The sequence below is a fragment of the Amborella trichopoda genome, chromosome 4, assembly GCF_054954075.1.
Source record: "Amborella trichopoda isolate Santa Cruz 75 chromosome 4, AtrichopodaSantaCruz75HAP2 v2.0, whole genome shotgun sequence".
NCBI lineage: Eukaryota > Viridiplantae > Streptophyta > Magnoliopsida > Amborellales > Amborellaceae > Amborella > Amborella trichopoda.
In genome coordinates, this window is record NC_142339.1 from 40,630,112 (window position 1) to 40,646,341 (window position 16,230).

General features: G+C 36.2%; 1 protein-coding gene across 2 annotated transcripts in view; it reads left to right on the plus strand.

Annotated features, from left to right (window-relative positions):
• LOC18425091 (ARP protein (REF)) overlaps nt 1-16,230 on the plus strand; it is a 45,270-nt gene that overhangs the window by 18,028 nt on the left and 11,012 nt on the right. For both annotated transcript variants that reach the window (XR_016054490.1, XM_011630926.3), the window contains exons 4-7: nt 4,610-4,715; nt 4,895-4,971; nt 5,248-5,335; nt 6,651-6,837. Coding sequence is in view for 1 of the 2 variants with exons in the window: in XM_011630926.3 (XP_011629228.3) it covers nt 4,610-4,715; nt 4,895-4,971; nt 5,248-5,335; nt 6,651-6,837 (458 nt within the window). In the remaining variant the exon portion in view is untranslated. The remainder of the gene's footprint in view (nt 1-4,609; nt 4,716-4,894; nt 4,972-5,247; nt 5,336-6,650; nt 6,838-16,230) is intronic.

Below are 16,230 nucleotides of genomic sequence, written 5' to 3' on the forward strand. Positions count from 1 at the left end.
GCTGATAATTTCACTTGTTTGGTAATGGGAAAGCTGGAAACTACCTGTAATATTGTTCATTATGTATTTTCATTAATATAATAAGCGAAACGCTACCTTAAAGAAGGAGATCATGTATCATTCAATTACAAGTAGCAAACCCATATCCAACAGCTCTGAACCCCCGAGTAAATCTTTACTTGAAAAGGTTCAAAATACACAATACAAAAGAGTGTGAATATAACAAGTAATAGAATAATGAAATTGTACATCTTAATAACATGAACATCCTAATTCCAACCCCAATTCCCAAAGTTGGTCCCTGACCCTTGCCAGACCTCAATTGCTTGCTCATCTTTTCTAGCCAAAACCATTATATTCACACCAAAATCCAAATGTGTAATCCTACTTAGTCCCACTTTCTCCCGCCTCCCCATCACATTCTTTCTGAACACCCTCTCTCTCTACACCAATCTCTCCTTCTTTAGTCTTTACCACCCATCAACACCTCAGACCGCACCTCCACATTGTCAACCTTGCTGCAAAACACATCATTTCCATTCCCAACAGTCTTACAATTCACACCTTCTCTCTTCACATTTCCACTCATAACTTTGCAACCTTCACCCAAAGAAACCCATCTCTCACCAGAACCCGATCTCCTCAAATTCGTCATGTAACCCCTCACCTGAAACCAACCCAACTTTGAAAAGCCCCCAAATCCCATCATTCACTGTAACATCAGCAAAACAATCCTCCTTGTCTTTGATCTCAAAAACCTTGGAGCCAGACCTTATATCCCATAATTTAATGGAACCCACACAACGGAAACGTCCACTGTAGGAGCCTGAAGCCATTAAGAGGCTCTGGTAAGAAACTCAATTGAGCTTTGTAGCTGGAATTGCAGATCCAATCTCAACCCCTTGTTTCTCTTCGTGACTGAGGTCGATAAAAGGCCTGAAACTCTCTCTATCAAATACCTGAATCAGATTTGAGTTTTCTCAATAGGATTCAAAGCTTGCAAAGAGAAATTTGGGTAAAGCCCCAATTGCCTGCACTGTTGAGTCAACTGGGTCATCCCAATTTAGGGTTTTGATGCCCAATCCACCATTGATATCAAGGATCCTCACTCTTGAATAGTCTAAAGCTACTGCAGCTGCAATTGAGGGAGAGAGTCGGGCACTTTCACCCTATTACACAGTTATCAAACGCCACCTTAGGGTTAGCGTTTGGAACCCTTGGTTAAGTGTAGAGACTTAACCAAGGTGGGTTTGGCTTGAGGAAGGGTTTGATTAATGGGTTTTTAGGGTTAATGGGTGTTTAGAGTTTGAAGAAGGGTATGATCACTCTTTTTGCAAAAGTTTTCTCTCTCCTCTCACAAGGTAGTAGAGTCTCTCTAATTCAAGCATGCAAAAAAGGATCTCTCATGGGTGCGGGGGGTGGGTATATATAGAGTCTCCACCTAAACATGGGTGGATGCTTAAGAATGGGTTGGGTTGGGGGAAAAGAAAAAAAGGAAAAATTATAAAGAAATTTGGGTAAAAGAAAAAAGATTAAAAAGGACATGGACAATGTCCAAAAATGACAACTAGGTCCCTCAAAGAGGGCCCCTTCTGATCCACATGGGTATGTGGTCTTGTTTTTGAGGTTTCTGATACCAGAATGGGTGAAATATTGCCGCCACGATCATTTTGATATAGATTTTGCATGAAACCCTAGAGATTTGATAGAGTTCTCATATGTTTTGGGTCTTGGGATACACATGCAACTTTCCACAAGCTTCCTCGATCGGTCCATGCAAAATCCCGGGTTTTATTGGTGATTTGCTAAGCGGGAAATCAAAGACGGGGCTGCTACGATCGTTTTGCACCAAAAACTGCAGAAAAATCCCTTCAATCGGCAGAGATAGGGCTGCTGGATGTTGTTAAAAACCCAAAATTGTGCAACACATAAAAGTTTGGCCCACTTGCAAGCCTCGAATGACTCTCGATTTGGATCCTGAGCGTGACTTTTATGTGCCATCTCGAAGGCCTTCGAGGCACGATCGAAATGCGCCCATTTTGGGTCCGAGATGATGGTCGGATGTCGGGTTATGGCCGAAGAAGCGAGGAGAGGTTGCATAGACTGTGTTTGCATAACATAAAAACTTATGATCTTCTCTCTAAGATCTCTTTCGATCCGACCGTTCATCACGAGTGAGGCTTATGCCAAATGAAAGTGCTTGGCTAGGAGCATAACATATCCAAATTTCACTCCGATCCACATCACACAATTGGAAGATAGAATGCCATCAAGTTTGCTCAATTTGGGAGATGGTTGCAGAAATTTGCCATTTTTGGCAGTGTTCTTAGGCTGCCATGTTGGAATAGTACGTCATATGCCCATTTTTGGAAAGTCGGGCATACGGGTGTCCAATGGAGACAAAATTCGGGGAATATGGGTTCTGGGACATCCCACGTCCATCCTTGACAGTCCGGAGACCATCATTGATCAAATTTTAGGGGTTTCTCGTGATTTTCGCTCTCTATTCCCATACACATGTAATGTACGGTCCCCTTATGTTGATCTTCTTGTTTCTTTTAGTTCCAACATCTAATTGAATTGGGATTTGGGGGTGTCTTCTTGGACGATACCTTCACACTTCTTTTGATGTCAATCCGGGGTCATCCAAGTGCTTTTCAAAATACTGGCCGTATTGTGCTCTTCACAGTAGTTCGGGTCTGGAAAGGCCTCAGTGTGCCGTGGTTCTTATTGGGTGAGTCCCCGGCCTTGGAACACTGGGTACTTTAATATTTTTGAGCCTAGGTGAGTCTTGAACGGGGCTCGTCCGTGCTTTCACAGCTTTTTCGGGTGCATTTGGTACTTAAAGCTGCAGTTGCTTCCATGGCCTCTATATTCGAAACGGGGGTGTGGTGTGTCAAAAATACATGCAAGCAGTTCCTACAGAATCCTATCTATCCACTTAGTCTAATATTAACCCTTAAATTCTAAAATATATTGAAATATTTCTGTATGTCAATATAACCCATCACATAAAATTAAATCCTGAAAAGTCCAAAACAACATCAACTATAACTCTTCACATAAAGCTAAATCCCCAAAAATTCAAAACAGTCCCACATCCCTTCAAACACTTAGACACCTTAAACGATGAGTAAAGAATAGGAAAGTTGGGCAGCCCTCTAGGGTTTTTAACCCAACTTTTCTTTTGCGCCAGAGAGCTTAGAATTGGAGATACGAGCTGCAAACTTTCTGTGAGAGAGCACTGGATTAGAGAGGCTGAGATCCCTTTTACCTTTTTTTATTTTTGTTTTTAATATGATTTTTACATATGCTAGGTGTTGATGAGAAAGACAGAGTTTTGAGAGAGGAGGGTAGAGAGAAATCTAATTGATTTTTTTTTGGAGACAAATTTCAGATTTGGAGAGAATGAGTTTCTGTTAGGGTTTTGAGTGAGGCAGACATTCAGATTAGGGGCTGATTTTATATTGAGAGAGAAAATGAGGTTATGGTCTAGATTTGATATGAACTGGATGAAGGTGAATAAAGAAAAGGAGAACGAATGAAAGAACGTTTAATGAAGAAGGCTAGGAAAGAAAGAAGGAAGAATGGAGGAAGATGCAATAAAGAGAAAGAAAATTCAATGGAAAAGAGAAAGACTTAACCTTGATGATTACAGGCCCCAGAGATCGCCAAAATTTGATGTTTGCCATCAAGAAGAAAGACAGACAAGGGAAAGAGCAAGAGAGGGTGGCCTGAATCCCCAAGTCATTACATTGCAGTTGTACTTCATTATGTGATCAAATATTACATGACTGGATGTGGGTTTGTACAATTGCACAAGTACCCTCAACATCCAGGGATATTACATTATGAAATAAAAAATAATAATGACAATACTGCTCCTTATACATTATACATATTCATAGTCTAAAATGAACAATGGTTATGCATTTCATATATGAAAATCACAACAGTGATGCACTAAGATATTCCTATTGGAAGTTTCAAAGGAGCTTATTGCATTACTTTTTCTTAACATGAGCAACTGAAGTTCTGTAATTTTGGAAATTAAATTGTTTGTGGATATGTCATCGACCTAAAGTTTTTATTTTCATATGGGACTTGCATGTTCACAGAGTTTTAGTACTGAAATATAGATTTATAGATGAGAAGACAGCTCACACCAATTTGGATGATTGGAACGGATAAGTTTTTTTCTTTCTTTTTGCCACATTGACATGTTTGTATGGCTATCTTTTTTGGTTTTTGTTCCATGCTGGGTTCATATAAACAACCTCGTTGTTGCAATGGGTACTTTCCAATTGAGTTGTAGGTTTAAGCTCAATTGTGATGGGCTACATGAATTCATAAACATCAATTTGTTTTTGATAAATTTTAGTTTAAACAGTTATTGGATATATGATTGAAAATTTCAGAATGCAAAACTTAGCTTAGTTGATATATCATCAGTTATTATGTGCAATTGCAGAATTCATGGTCTTATCGCTTTCTAACTATATCACATCTATTCCCTTGCTAATCTGGACAGTTGGAATATGGGAGTTAGTGTTTTCTTCCATTGCTTCATAAGGGGGGCCTGTAAATGACAGAGCGTTGTATTGTACAGATTAAAGCTATGAAGGACAAAGGCAATCCTGGTGTAATTATTAATATTGGATCAGCCTCTGGCCTCTATCCCATGCATCATGATCCAATTTATTCTGGCACAAAAGGTCCTTGTTATACACCAGTGTTTTTGCATTCTTTTTGTCCTGTCGCTTAAACATTGTCTTGCATCTCATTGTAAACTTAACATATTTCCATTAATCATGTCAGTCATCCTATATTTGAAGTTGCTCATTATTTTATGCTTTTAACAATGTCTATGGCCTCATGGATTGATCTACAACAGGTGGAGTGGTCATGTTTACAAGGTCACTTATTCCTTATAAACGACAAGGGATTCGTGTAAATGTGCTTTGCCCTGAGGTAATAATGGATTTTGTTTATTTATTGAATTCAACACTATAGGAAATCATCTTCAGGTCTTCTGGTATTAAGAATGCGTGTCTTTTGTAAATTTCTACGATTCCTAAGAAATAACCTTTATATTGTAGAATGTCATATTGCTTGGTTTGTGAATTTGAGGATGGCTAGCCAACCTATGTCTGTGATTTTTGAAGTACTGAAATTTGTTGCTTACGTTTTCTGCTCCTGATTTATAGTAGATCCTGAGAAGAACTTAACCAAGTGTATCAAATGCAGTTTGTTCTAACTGAGCTGGCTCAGAAGATGGATCCCAAATTTATTCAATTGACAGGTGGCTTTATGACCATGAATATGGTTGTAGAAGGTACTCATTCTTCCTATAATGAACTCTATGCAATTTGTGGTTTGAGTTTGGACCGGAACTGTTGTGTTTCTGAAATAATATGACGTAGTGTGAATTGGCTGGCGAACTATACTTCTAAACATAAACATACATGTATATATGTATATGTGAATATCTCCATATTTGCAGGTGCATGTGTATATATGAATGGATGGATGCATGGGAAACAGTTCCACGTGTAGAGAGAATTGTTGTATTTTTATGGATTGTTCACTACTTATTTGTAATTGTAGGAAAGTTGTAATAGTCTATTGCTATTTTTTATTATTCTTTTACTGTCTGTACCCATGTATGTAAGTCTAATGTAACCTTCATGTGTTTGTGATATTTCCTCCATGCTTTTTTTTTTTTTTTTCATGAGCGCAAGTAGCAGTTCCCTTCTCTGATTGCTTACGGAAGCAGATTGGTTATTCTCTTATACAATTTATTGTCCAACCTGGATGACATAGATTCCATTTAATAATTTTTTTGAAATGCCAATATTTGATGTATTGCAAGTGCAATCATCAATATGTGCGACATGTGTGAGATCATTAGATGCTAAAAGTGTAGGTTTGTGGTGGAAATGTGGGACCTGTAATTTGGTAGTGATCCTGCTCGAAACACATTATACGTGCAAGAGGTTTTTAACTCCAGCATCTCTTAGGATTGTAAGGGTTTCAGCATTTTGTATGTTTCATTATCACTATTTTCATGCACTTGAGCCGACATTATGCTTCATTGAAGCTTCTTCATGTCTTAAAATATATACTGTTCATGCATACTGTTTCAGCTCTTTGCTTAATGTACAACATGTTAATTACTGTCCCATCTCTATTTATATGTTCTAAGACGTATCTAAAAAGAAAATGATCTATTCCCAGATTTTCTTGGAGAATGTCCCTGAACTGGTAGGGAATTCATACTTACATTGAATTGTTAGGGTTGTTTTTTATCTTTGATTGATAATAAAATTTTATTGATATTAGAAATAGGTGTTACTGTGATTAATGTGCTTTTCAATGGTCATTGGGAAGTTTCTTTTTAAAAATTGTAATTCTGTAAATTATGAACATTGTAAATTACAATGTTCCTATAAAAATTGGCTATAATGTGTCCAAATTGTTACCTTCTATTAATTGTTGCATGAGTAAAGCCCTATACCCTTTTGTAGGAAAGAAATTAGCATCATGACTGATTGGATTTACATTGATTGCTTAAATACATTATGAACCATATGATTATTGTGAGAAATGGGGTTTTATCTTATCATTTCAAAGCTGTATTATATGCCTAGGTGCTTTTGAGCTCATCGAAGATGAGACCAAGGCTGGAGCATGTTTGTGGATTACAAAGCGCAGAGGCATGGAGTACTGGCCTACACATATGGAGGAAAGGAAGTATAGAGTGAATTCCTGGAAATCAAAGAGGACCTCATCATACATCTTTCCTAGTATTGAAGTTCCACGCAGTTTTGAGAAAATGTAAGTAATATCTAGTCATTATCATATGTTTGTTTACCAGTGTTCCCTTTTAGGAGTTAATGTTGCTCTAATTATGAACCTTATCAAAGAACTGAGTCATGGAAACATGCTTTTTGTTTATGGGCATGTAATTTTTTAATTGTTGCTGGTAAATTCTTATATTGTTTGGTCTAATTGATGGAATCATGAGAATTGGTTATGTGGATAAAGCATTCTTCTTTATAATGGTTAATCATGATCGACCATTGATCAGCTATGTCATACCTGTGTTCTAAAGCCTGACGATTTCCTATTCGGATTGCCAATCTTGATAAGAATCGGTCTTAGTCCTGCTAATTTTAGTTATACCATTCTACTTCTTCGTCTCTACTCCTATTATTACTAAAATTGCATTCCATATACTTTGTCTTAGTCCGGCTAATTTTAAAGCCTTTAGATTGTAGAGCATTCCTCCAAAGTTTTAACTTTGTGTTGATGTTGTTTGGGGTCTCATCGATCAAAACTGTGTCCCCCATTGCACTGTGGTGACAAGTTCTTGACTTGCTATTAAAAAGGAGACTGAAATCCACATTCCAAGATCATGGTCTCGCTGTTTATTGTCCAACTTTGACAAGCCAACATGACCCCTTGCAATGAAACTGTGGGTCCTGAGTCTTTGTTGGGTTGGATAAAAGAATAATAGTGGATCATGATTTCTAGGGCGAGTGGAGTGCCCTTATTTTCACTATTTTTGGCCCATTAGTACCAATTCACTCCTAGTATATTTTATTTTGGTATTAGAAATGTGTTTACGTTTTTTAAATATTTTTTAAAATTTGAAAATATTATTTATGTTGTAATATTCATTAAAAAGGGATTTATAAAATTTTCAAAACTTAAAATAAGACATGTGGGACTAAGGATCCAGCCCCACATGTGTGTGTTTTGTTATTTGTGGGGACCACGTGGTACCCCATAGCGGGCCACACCCTATTTATTTTTAAACAAAGTGCACACCCTTTTTTTTTACGAATAGGGGGCATGCCGTTTGTTTAGGAAGTGGAGGGCACACCCCACTTTCTTGTAATTGTTTAAAATTTATTTTAAATTATTAGTGGCACGCTACTTTTCTAAAAAAAAGGGAGCACACCCCATATTTTTGGTTCCAACTTTAAATTAGTTCAAGGATAGGAAATCTTTTGATTTTAAATGAGATTTGGTTTCCTATTTTAGTGGTAGTTTAAAAATATAGATTGTTCTTGATTTCCTATAGATTATAGGAGATCTAGATAATAATAAGATTAGTTATATTTTAAATTTAATTAAGAGTTGGATATGGGTTAAAATCTAAAAGGATAAGGTTCATATTTTCCACCCAAAATCATGATGGCTGATTTGTAGGTTAGATGTCTCTGATTAAATCTCTCACCCTACAAAAATTCCTAAATTATCCAAAAAGGTCTAGCTGGAAATTAGATAAGCATACCTAAAGAAATCTTATTCAAATTGGTAGATAGATTTCTTTCTATTTAAAGACCTAGTTTGAACCTCTTTCAAACATAGAATAAGATTCTCACTTACGCCACCCTCTCTCTCTCCTATTCTCAATGCCACCCTCTCTCCTCTTAAAGAGAATCATGCTACTCTCTCTCTTTCTCTCTCCTTATTTGAGTAGCTTCTATTAGAAGAAAGAAAAGGAGGATCTTTAAAAAGAAAGACTTGCTGTATTTCGGAGAAAAGAAGGGAGACAACCAACCTAGAGAGAGATCAAGTCACAAGTTCAGCCTATTTTATTCCCATAAGGTTTCTATAAACCCTATTTGATTATTGAGCTCTCTAAAAACCCTAGAAAAAAAAGTATTGCCTATATAACTTTCCTATCTCCGAATTTCTAGGAGCACTTAAAGGAGTAAAAGTTCGCCATCGGTTACGGAATCGGGTGTGGGGTGTACCAAGACATGTGAGGGTAACTGCATGCATCTTCTCGTAACTCTTCCTAGTAGCTTTAATTAATTTTCAGAATTATTTCTTATTTTTTGTGAATTTTCTGGAACTTACATATTACTAAAAAAATATAGTGGAAGTTTGTTTAAAGCTCCTGGATAGTTTCTATTTCTTTTGACAGTGAAAATAAATATCCTAGGTTTTATCTAGGGTATTATTTTTTATTTACAACAATATTTAATGGCCTTTGTAAGTGGAATTTAGGTATATTGAATAAAAAGTAAAAGAAAATTTTTGAATTTAATACCTTGAGTTTCACATAGCCACTTCTTTCATATGCACAATAGTATCTCATCTTGTAGGTGCCCAGTTAAGCTATCTGTAATTAAGATAGAGTTATGGGCTCAATGCTGACCCTTGATGTAGACCTATTGTCGCTGAAAATTCGCTTGTCTCTCCACTAGTTGTTTGTATACTAGTTAGCACTCTCTAGTACATATCTTTCACCAAGTCAATACAGTGTCTTGAGACTATTTTCTTTTTCAACACACCAAATCAAATATTGAGGAACTTTATCATAATCTTTCTCTAGATTAATAAGGACCATGTGGAGGTTTTGCACTGGGCCGTCTCTTGTTGAGGTCAGAGAGATGCCTAAGATGATTTATAGGTTAGGAGAACTGTGTGGTTTCTTGTGTGAGGTTCTAGACGCTTGAGAACAAGGACCAAAGCCTCAACAAACTTCGGTACGGCATATATACATGACATCTGCATTACCAGGAAGCAGCCCTATAGAGGGGCACGTGTACATGTGCATAGAGAGCTCTCTTTTGCACTGCGGTGACAAGTATTAGACTTGTTCTTAAAGGGGAAAACTGAAATCTACATTCTTGGATCATGGTCTCACTGTTTATTATCCAACTTTGACAAGCCAATCATGAGCCCCTGTTTTGAGACTATGGGTCATGGGTCTTTGATGGAGGGAAAATTCTTTTATTTTGTATTTTTTTTCAATTTCAATGATGTAAATTGTAATTTTAATTTTAGGGTTTATTTCTGGGGTTTTTATTTATTTTTACTATTCACAAGTAGTATTCATGGTATTGTTCACAGGTACTATTCACGTGTTGCTGTTCATGCATTATTGTTCATATGGGTATTTTTAAAATTTTGGTATTGTTTTAGGGGTATTTTAGAGTATTAAATATTTACTTGAATCTCAAGTTAAATTAGGGTTTTATAGGCTTATAAAAGGTTGGATGTCATAGTTTGGGGGTATGTTATGTGGAATAAATTTTATTTTATACAAGAAGAAAGTCTTCTTCTCTTGGCTTGATATACAACCATGTTCTTTATCTCTTCTTGCTAATTTTTCTTGTTTAAGATTTAGGAGACTGGTGGATTCAATTTCTCACCTTTCCTTCCTGCATCAAATGGTATCAGAGCATGGTTCGAGGACGGCTGGACTGCGATGGCTTATCATGGAGGTCTTAGCTGTAGGGATGCCAATCTGATCCGACTGTACAAGGAAATCAACAACTTGACAGAGAAGATTACAAAACTATTGCTGTAAAAACAGTGCCAGCAAAAGCGTGCCCTAAACGAAGAGGAATCTATAGGGATAGATCCAAAATCATGAGGGTTTTTATGGAGAATAGCACGAATCAGAGTTCGACTTAGAGTTGGAATGGAATGATGAAGCTGCCTTCAATCAACCACCCGTTGTATGCATGCGCTCCATGTTGGGAGCCTCATGTTCGGGAGAATAAGTCATGGGATTTAATCGATCTACATGATTTGAAAGAGAACGAGGTTGATCTTGGTGTAGGTCGTATCAAAAATCAGTAGGTTGTAGATTGGGATCTGTCACCAATTTTCGATACATACTTAGATGATGAACAAGATTTTAGAAGAGATCGAATCTCTATCTAGATTTCGTGGGTGAATTGATCTTTGATGAAGAAAAAGATGAAGATCTGAATCATTTAGGAGACTGAGGGCGCTGGAATCAGAGTAGCACAGTGGAACTCAAACTCTACAAATTGTGGTCCTGATTTCAAAAAGTGATCATCTAGATGTTGAAAAAACCTTCAAAGGCCAGAAAATTGAGTTTGGAGTATCTTACATGATTTTCAATGGGAGTTCATAAATAAATGAATTTGATAAATTTGCATGGATTCCTCATTACCTATATCAGGACCCATTTCTTGAGGAACTTTTTTTACCTCGAATGATATTTGAGCTGACAAAGGAAAAGGAGGTCAAAGAAGGTGGTTTTGATGTTGAGTTCATCTTAACACACTTCAAAACTCGAAGACGAGTTTTCTCCAATAAGGGGAGAATAATGGATGGCAAAATTCTTCTTATTTTGTATTTTTATTTAATTTCAACGATGTATATTGTAGGTTTAGTTTTAGGATTATTTCTAGGGTTTTAAGGATTTCAAGGGTTTTTTTTATTTATTTACAATTCACAAGTACTATTCATGGTACTGTTCACACGTTATTGTTCACATGGGTATTTTTAGAATTTTGGTATTGTTTTAGGGGTATTTTAAAGTATTAAATATTTACTTGAATCTCAAATTAAATTAGGGTTTCATAGGCTTATAAAAGGTTGGATGTCTTAGTTTGGGGGATATGTTATTTGGAATAAATTTTATTTTATGAAAGAAGAAAGGCTTATTCTTTTGGCTTGATTTATAACCACGTTCTTTCTCTCTTCTTGCTAATTTTACTTGTTTAAGATTCAGGAGAACGGTGGATTCAATTTACCACCTTTCCTTCCTGCATCAGTCTTTGTTGGAATGGATAAGAAAACAATATTGGATCATGGCTTCTGAGGCGAGTGGAGTGCCCTTATTGTTGTTAATTTTGACCCATTGGTACTAATCCACCCTTAGTATATTTTATTTTCGTATTAGAAATATTTTTATGATTTTTAAATATTTTTTCAAAAATTTAAAATAGTTTTCCTGCTGTAATTTTCATCAAGAGGGTATTTTTGAAATTTTCAGACATAAAATAACACATGTGGGACCAAGGATCTAGCCCCACGTGTGTATGTGTGTTTTTAGAGTGGGGACCACTTTCCATCCATAGGGGGACCACGACCTATTTTTTTTTTTAACCAAAAATGGGCAGTCCACTTTTTGGGAGAAAAGGGGGCACGCCCCACTTTCTTAAAATTAGTTGCAATTTTTTTTTTTAAATTGGCACACCACTTTTTTGGGAATAAGGGGCACGCCTTTCTTTTAGTAAGTGGGGAGGCATGCCCCACTTTCTTGATATTCTTTGAAATTTAAACTAGTTAAATATATGATAGGAAATTGCTTGAGTTTAAATAAGATTTGGTTTTCTATTTTTGTGGGAGTTATTTAAAATTCAGATCTTCATTGATTATGGGAAATCTAGATAATGTTGATTGTAAATTTAAATAGGAGTTGAATTTCGGTCAAATTCTAAGGGGATAAGGTTCCTATCTCTCCACCCAAAATCAGGATGGCTTTGATTAAATCTCTCACCCTACAGATTTTTTAAATTATCCTAAAAGGTTTAGCTGGAAATTAGATAAGGCATACTTAAGGAAAAGCTATTCAATTTGAGAAATATATTTCTTTCTATTTAAAGACTTTGTTTGAATCTTTTTCAAATAAGACAAGAAGATTATCTTTCTCTCTCATGCACCTACTCTTTCTCTTCTCCATGCCAAGTTTGTTCTCTCTCTCACTCAAAATTAGAAGTCATGCGTCTCCCCTCTCTTTGCTCCATAGGGAGGCATGCTTCTCTCTCTCCTCCATATTGGTGTCATGCCACCCTCTCTCCTTCTTTAGGTATATCACACCACCCAAATAAAAGAAATGAGGTGTATCATATAAGACCCTAAAGCTAAGGTTTGTTGATTTTGGAAGAAGAAAAGATGTACAACCAGCTAAGAGAGAAATAAATCCTCTTGCCTTGCCCTAGTTTGATCACATATGGATTCTATAAACCCTAGTTGTTTTTTAGTTCAATAAAATTCTAAAAAAATAAGTATTCCCTACAAAGCTTCCCTTTCTCAGAATTTTCAGCAACACCTAAAGGAGTAAGTGCGCCACTAGTCATGGAATCGCGTGTGGGGTGTACTAAGACCTGTGAGGGTAACTCTAGGCATCTTCCAGTAAGCCTTCCAATTAGTTTTAATTAATTTTAAGTAGTATTTTCTATTTTCTGTGAATTTTCAGGAACTTGTTTTGTACTAAAAATTATAGTGGAAGTAAGTTTAAAGCTCTTGCATAAGTTTCTATTGTTTTGGCAGTAAAAAATAAAGATCATAGGTTGTATTATTTTCTGTGAATTTCCAAGAACTTGTCTTGTACTAAAAATTATAGTGGAAGTTAGTTTAAAGCTCTTGCAAAAAATTATAGTGGAACTTTTTTTTTTTTGAATTTAATACCTTGAATTCCACTTAGCCACACCTTTCAAAAAATAACACTAAGGATAATGATTTAAATCCTTTAAATATTGTAGCCTTTTCAGATGCAGTCTGGGCTGGGGACCCATGTACTAGAAGATCAATTACAGGTTATTGTGTGATAATGGGAAGCAACCTGGTATCCTGTTGTAGCAAGGAATAAAGGTCAATAGCAAGGTCAAGCACAGAGGCTGAGTACAGGCAATAACAGTAGTCACATTTGAAATTTAATCTATAATGAGTCTTGTTATGATTCTTGGTCATGAATTATGTACTATTGTTCTATACTGCAATCGTCAAAGTGCAATAGTCATCTCCATGAATCTAGTGCTTCTTGGAAAGACAAAACCCATTCAAATAGATCAACACTTTGTGAGAGAGAAAATTGAAGACAAATACTTAGTTCCAAATTTTGTTGGGACCAATGAACAAGTGGCATATATTTTTACCAGAGGGGGACCAATGAACAAGTGGCATATATTTTTACCAGAGGGCCGACTAAGCATAAACATAGACTTCTATAGGGCATGCTGTCCATGATTGTTATAGATGTAAACTTGAGGGGAGATGATCTAATGTGATGTGCAAGGGCAAACGTGTAAATAGAATTTTATATTTGTCTTAGTTATTTTATGTTCAATATGTAATAATTGATATTGTCATGGGCATATTTGTAATTTTACATTTTTAACTATATTTGTAAATATAAAGATGTCTGAAATCTAAGTTTGTCTTGGATTTCCGTTGTTCTTTCACCCATTGTCCTTCTCTGCTCATGCATGTCATCTCTCCTTTCTTTCTTGAATATTTTGCAATGTCAGGAATTCCTAGATCATTTAACTGTGCAATAAGACTAATGATCTCTTGCTTTTATGTGAGATAGAGGTCAATACATTTACTGACTGGTGTATTATTCTTTGTTTCTTGCTTATCTAGGTGACCATAAAGATTTTAGACTCTTTTGAAATGTAGCTTCCAATAAATATGTTATAAGTTGGATATAGGCAATGAAGAAGACTTAAGACATTTCATCCTGATGAAGCAAATTTACGGAAAGATACAATGAGCTACAAAGAGTATTAACATTAAATCTATCAAGTCAAAACTAACAAGGAGTTGGCCTTCATATTTTGGTGAGCTATCATATGATATGGTGCTAATGGCTTCTGACTACTTGTTGTATGTGTTTAGCAAGTGGCCCCATTTAGGAGGATAATTACACACTCTAGTATTCTGACCTGTGTTTTACTGTCCATGGGATGGGCAAGATACAATGAGCTACAAAGAGTATTAACATTAAATCTATCAAGTCAAACTAACAAGGAGTTGTCCTTCATATTTTGGTGAGCTATCATATGATATGGTGCTAATGGCTTCTGACAACTTGTTGTATGTGTTTAGCAAGTGGCCCCATTTAGGAGGATAACTGCACACTCTAGTATTCTGACCCGTGTTTTACTGTCCATGAGATGGGCAAACGAGACATGGTTTCAATATACCTATGCTGAGAGATGATATCCCCAAGGACACCATGTACCTCGATACCAGGGAATTAGTGAAGTAATATCATGTCTTTTATGTGAAACTGTAGATGGATTTTCTTCTCATTATTAAGTAACTAGTGTGATCATCAGTTGAGATGTTAAAATCCGCATATAAAGGATGATGATTCCCTGAGCGGCAATTTTAACAAAGATTGAACTATATTTGCATTAAAGACATTGTCTCGTAATTTCTTAATCTGAATTTTGCGAGCTTCTTTGATTCCATAATGTCTGTGTGAAGACGCCACCCTGATGACGGATATACAAGCTGATGACCGTGTGCAGGCTATCTATAAACTTCCTTTTGGGATCTTCATGTAATTACATTCTCCAGATAGCTGGTAAATAAACAATTTTGAACACTTTGGCCAAGCAAATAAGTTTGGACACCAAATGGTACTCATCTCTGACATAGGGTCAAAATGTTCTTGTAATTGACTCCAGGCTCTTTAGACAAGCCATAAGCAATGAGTAAGCCATATGCTATGAGTAATGTGTTATATCTTTCCATATTGCCATCATCTATGATTTACCGTTGTCCACCTGGAAGCCACTCTTTCTGCGCCAAGTGAAACAAACTTCCTTGTGTGTTTTCTTGAATGGTTACAAATTTCTCTATGAAATTTGGCCTGAAGGTTGAGATGAAAGTTTGGTAAAGTAGAGGGCTCAGTGATTATGGAATGGCTGAAAAAGAACTACAGAAAGATACAAATGGCAGTTAAATACCATGGCTTTCACGTGGATTGCTGAAAAGAATCAACTGCCATTTGCATTGGGGGAGGGGGCACTTGAGAGATGGACAATAGGTAACTTCTGACTAATGTGTAGGAAGAGCAGATGATGTAGATGAATGCTAAATTTGTACTGGGTTTTCCATCTACAGAGCCGTCTTTCAATGATATAGCAATAATTGCATATTTCATCTGGACTATAGTACACCGTATGTGTTTAATGTGTTTTCCATCATTCATGTTATAACTTAATCATTGTTTAATCTCACATTTCTTGCATATCAATGGAATACTAGAAATTGTATCTTTATATTCTTCTACCCTGGAATTTGTCCTTTTCCTATATAATGATTGAGGGTGAACATCCTTAGAAGTCCTTTACTTTATAAAAGAGGCACAAGTTTGTGACCTAAGATATCCTACTTCATTTTCTGTGCAGTTTGGAGTTGTAGACACTCTACGTATAATCATTTCTATTTGAAAATGTCTCGTTATCTTTCTTATGTTCCTCCTGAAGCATAAGAAATTAAGAACTGTGAAAGGACTGCGGTATTATGTCGATCAGTTGTATATTTTCTCCTCTTACCAATAACATCATCTTAATCTGATTGGTATGCTTACACTTCATTGTTGATTGATTGTGAAGTTGATCTCTCACCCGCAAATGGATGCTCTTGAATGGATTAAGATTATTTGTACAATGCTTTGTTAAGGCTTGCTTCTCCACAAGTAGCTTCTCTCTT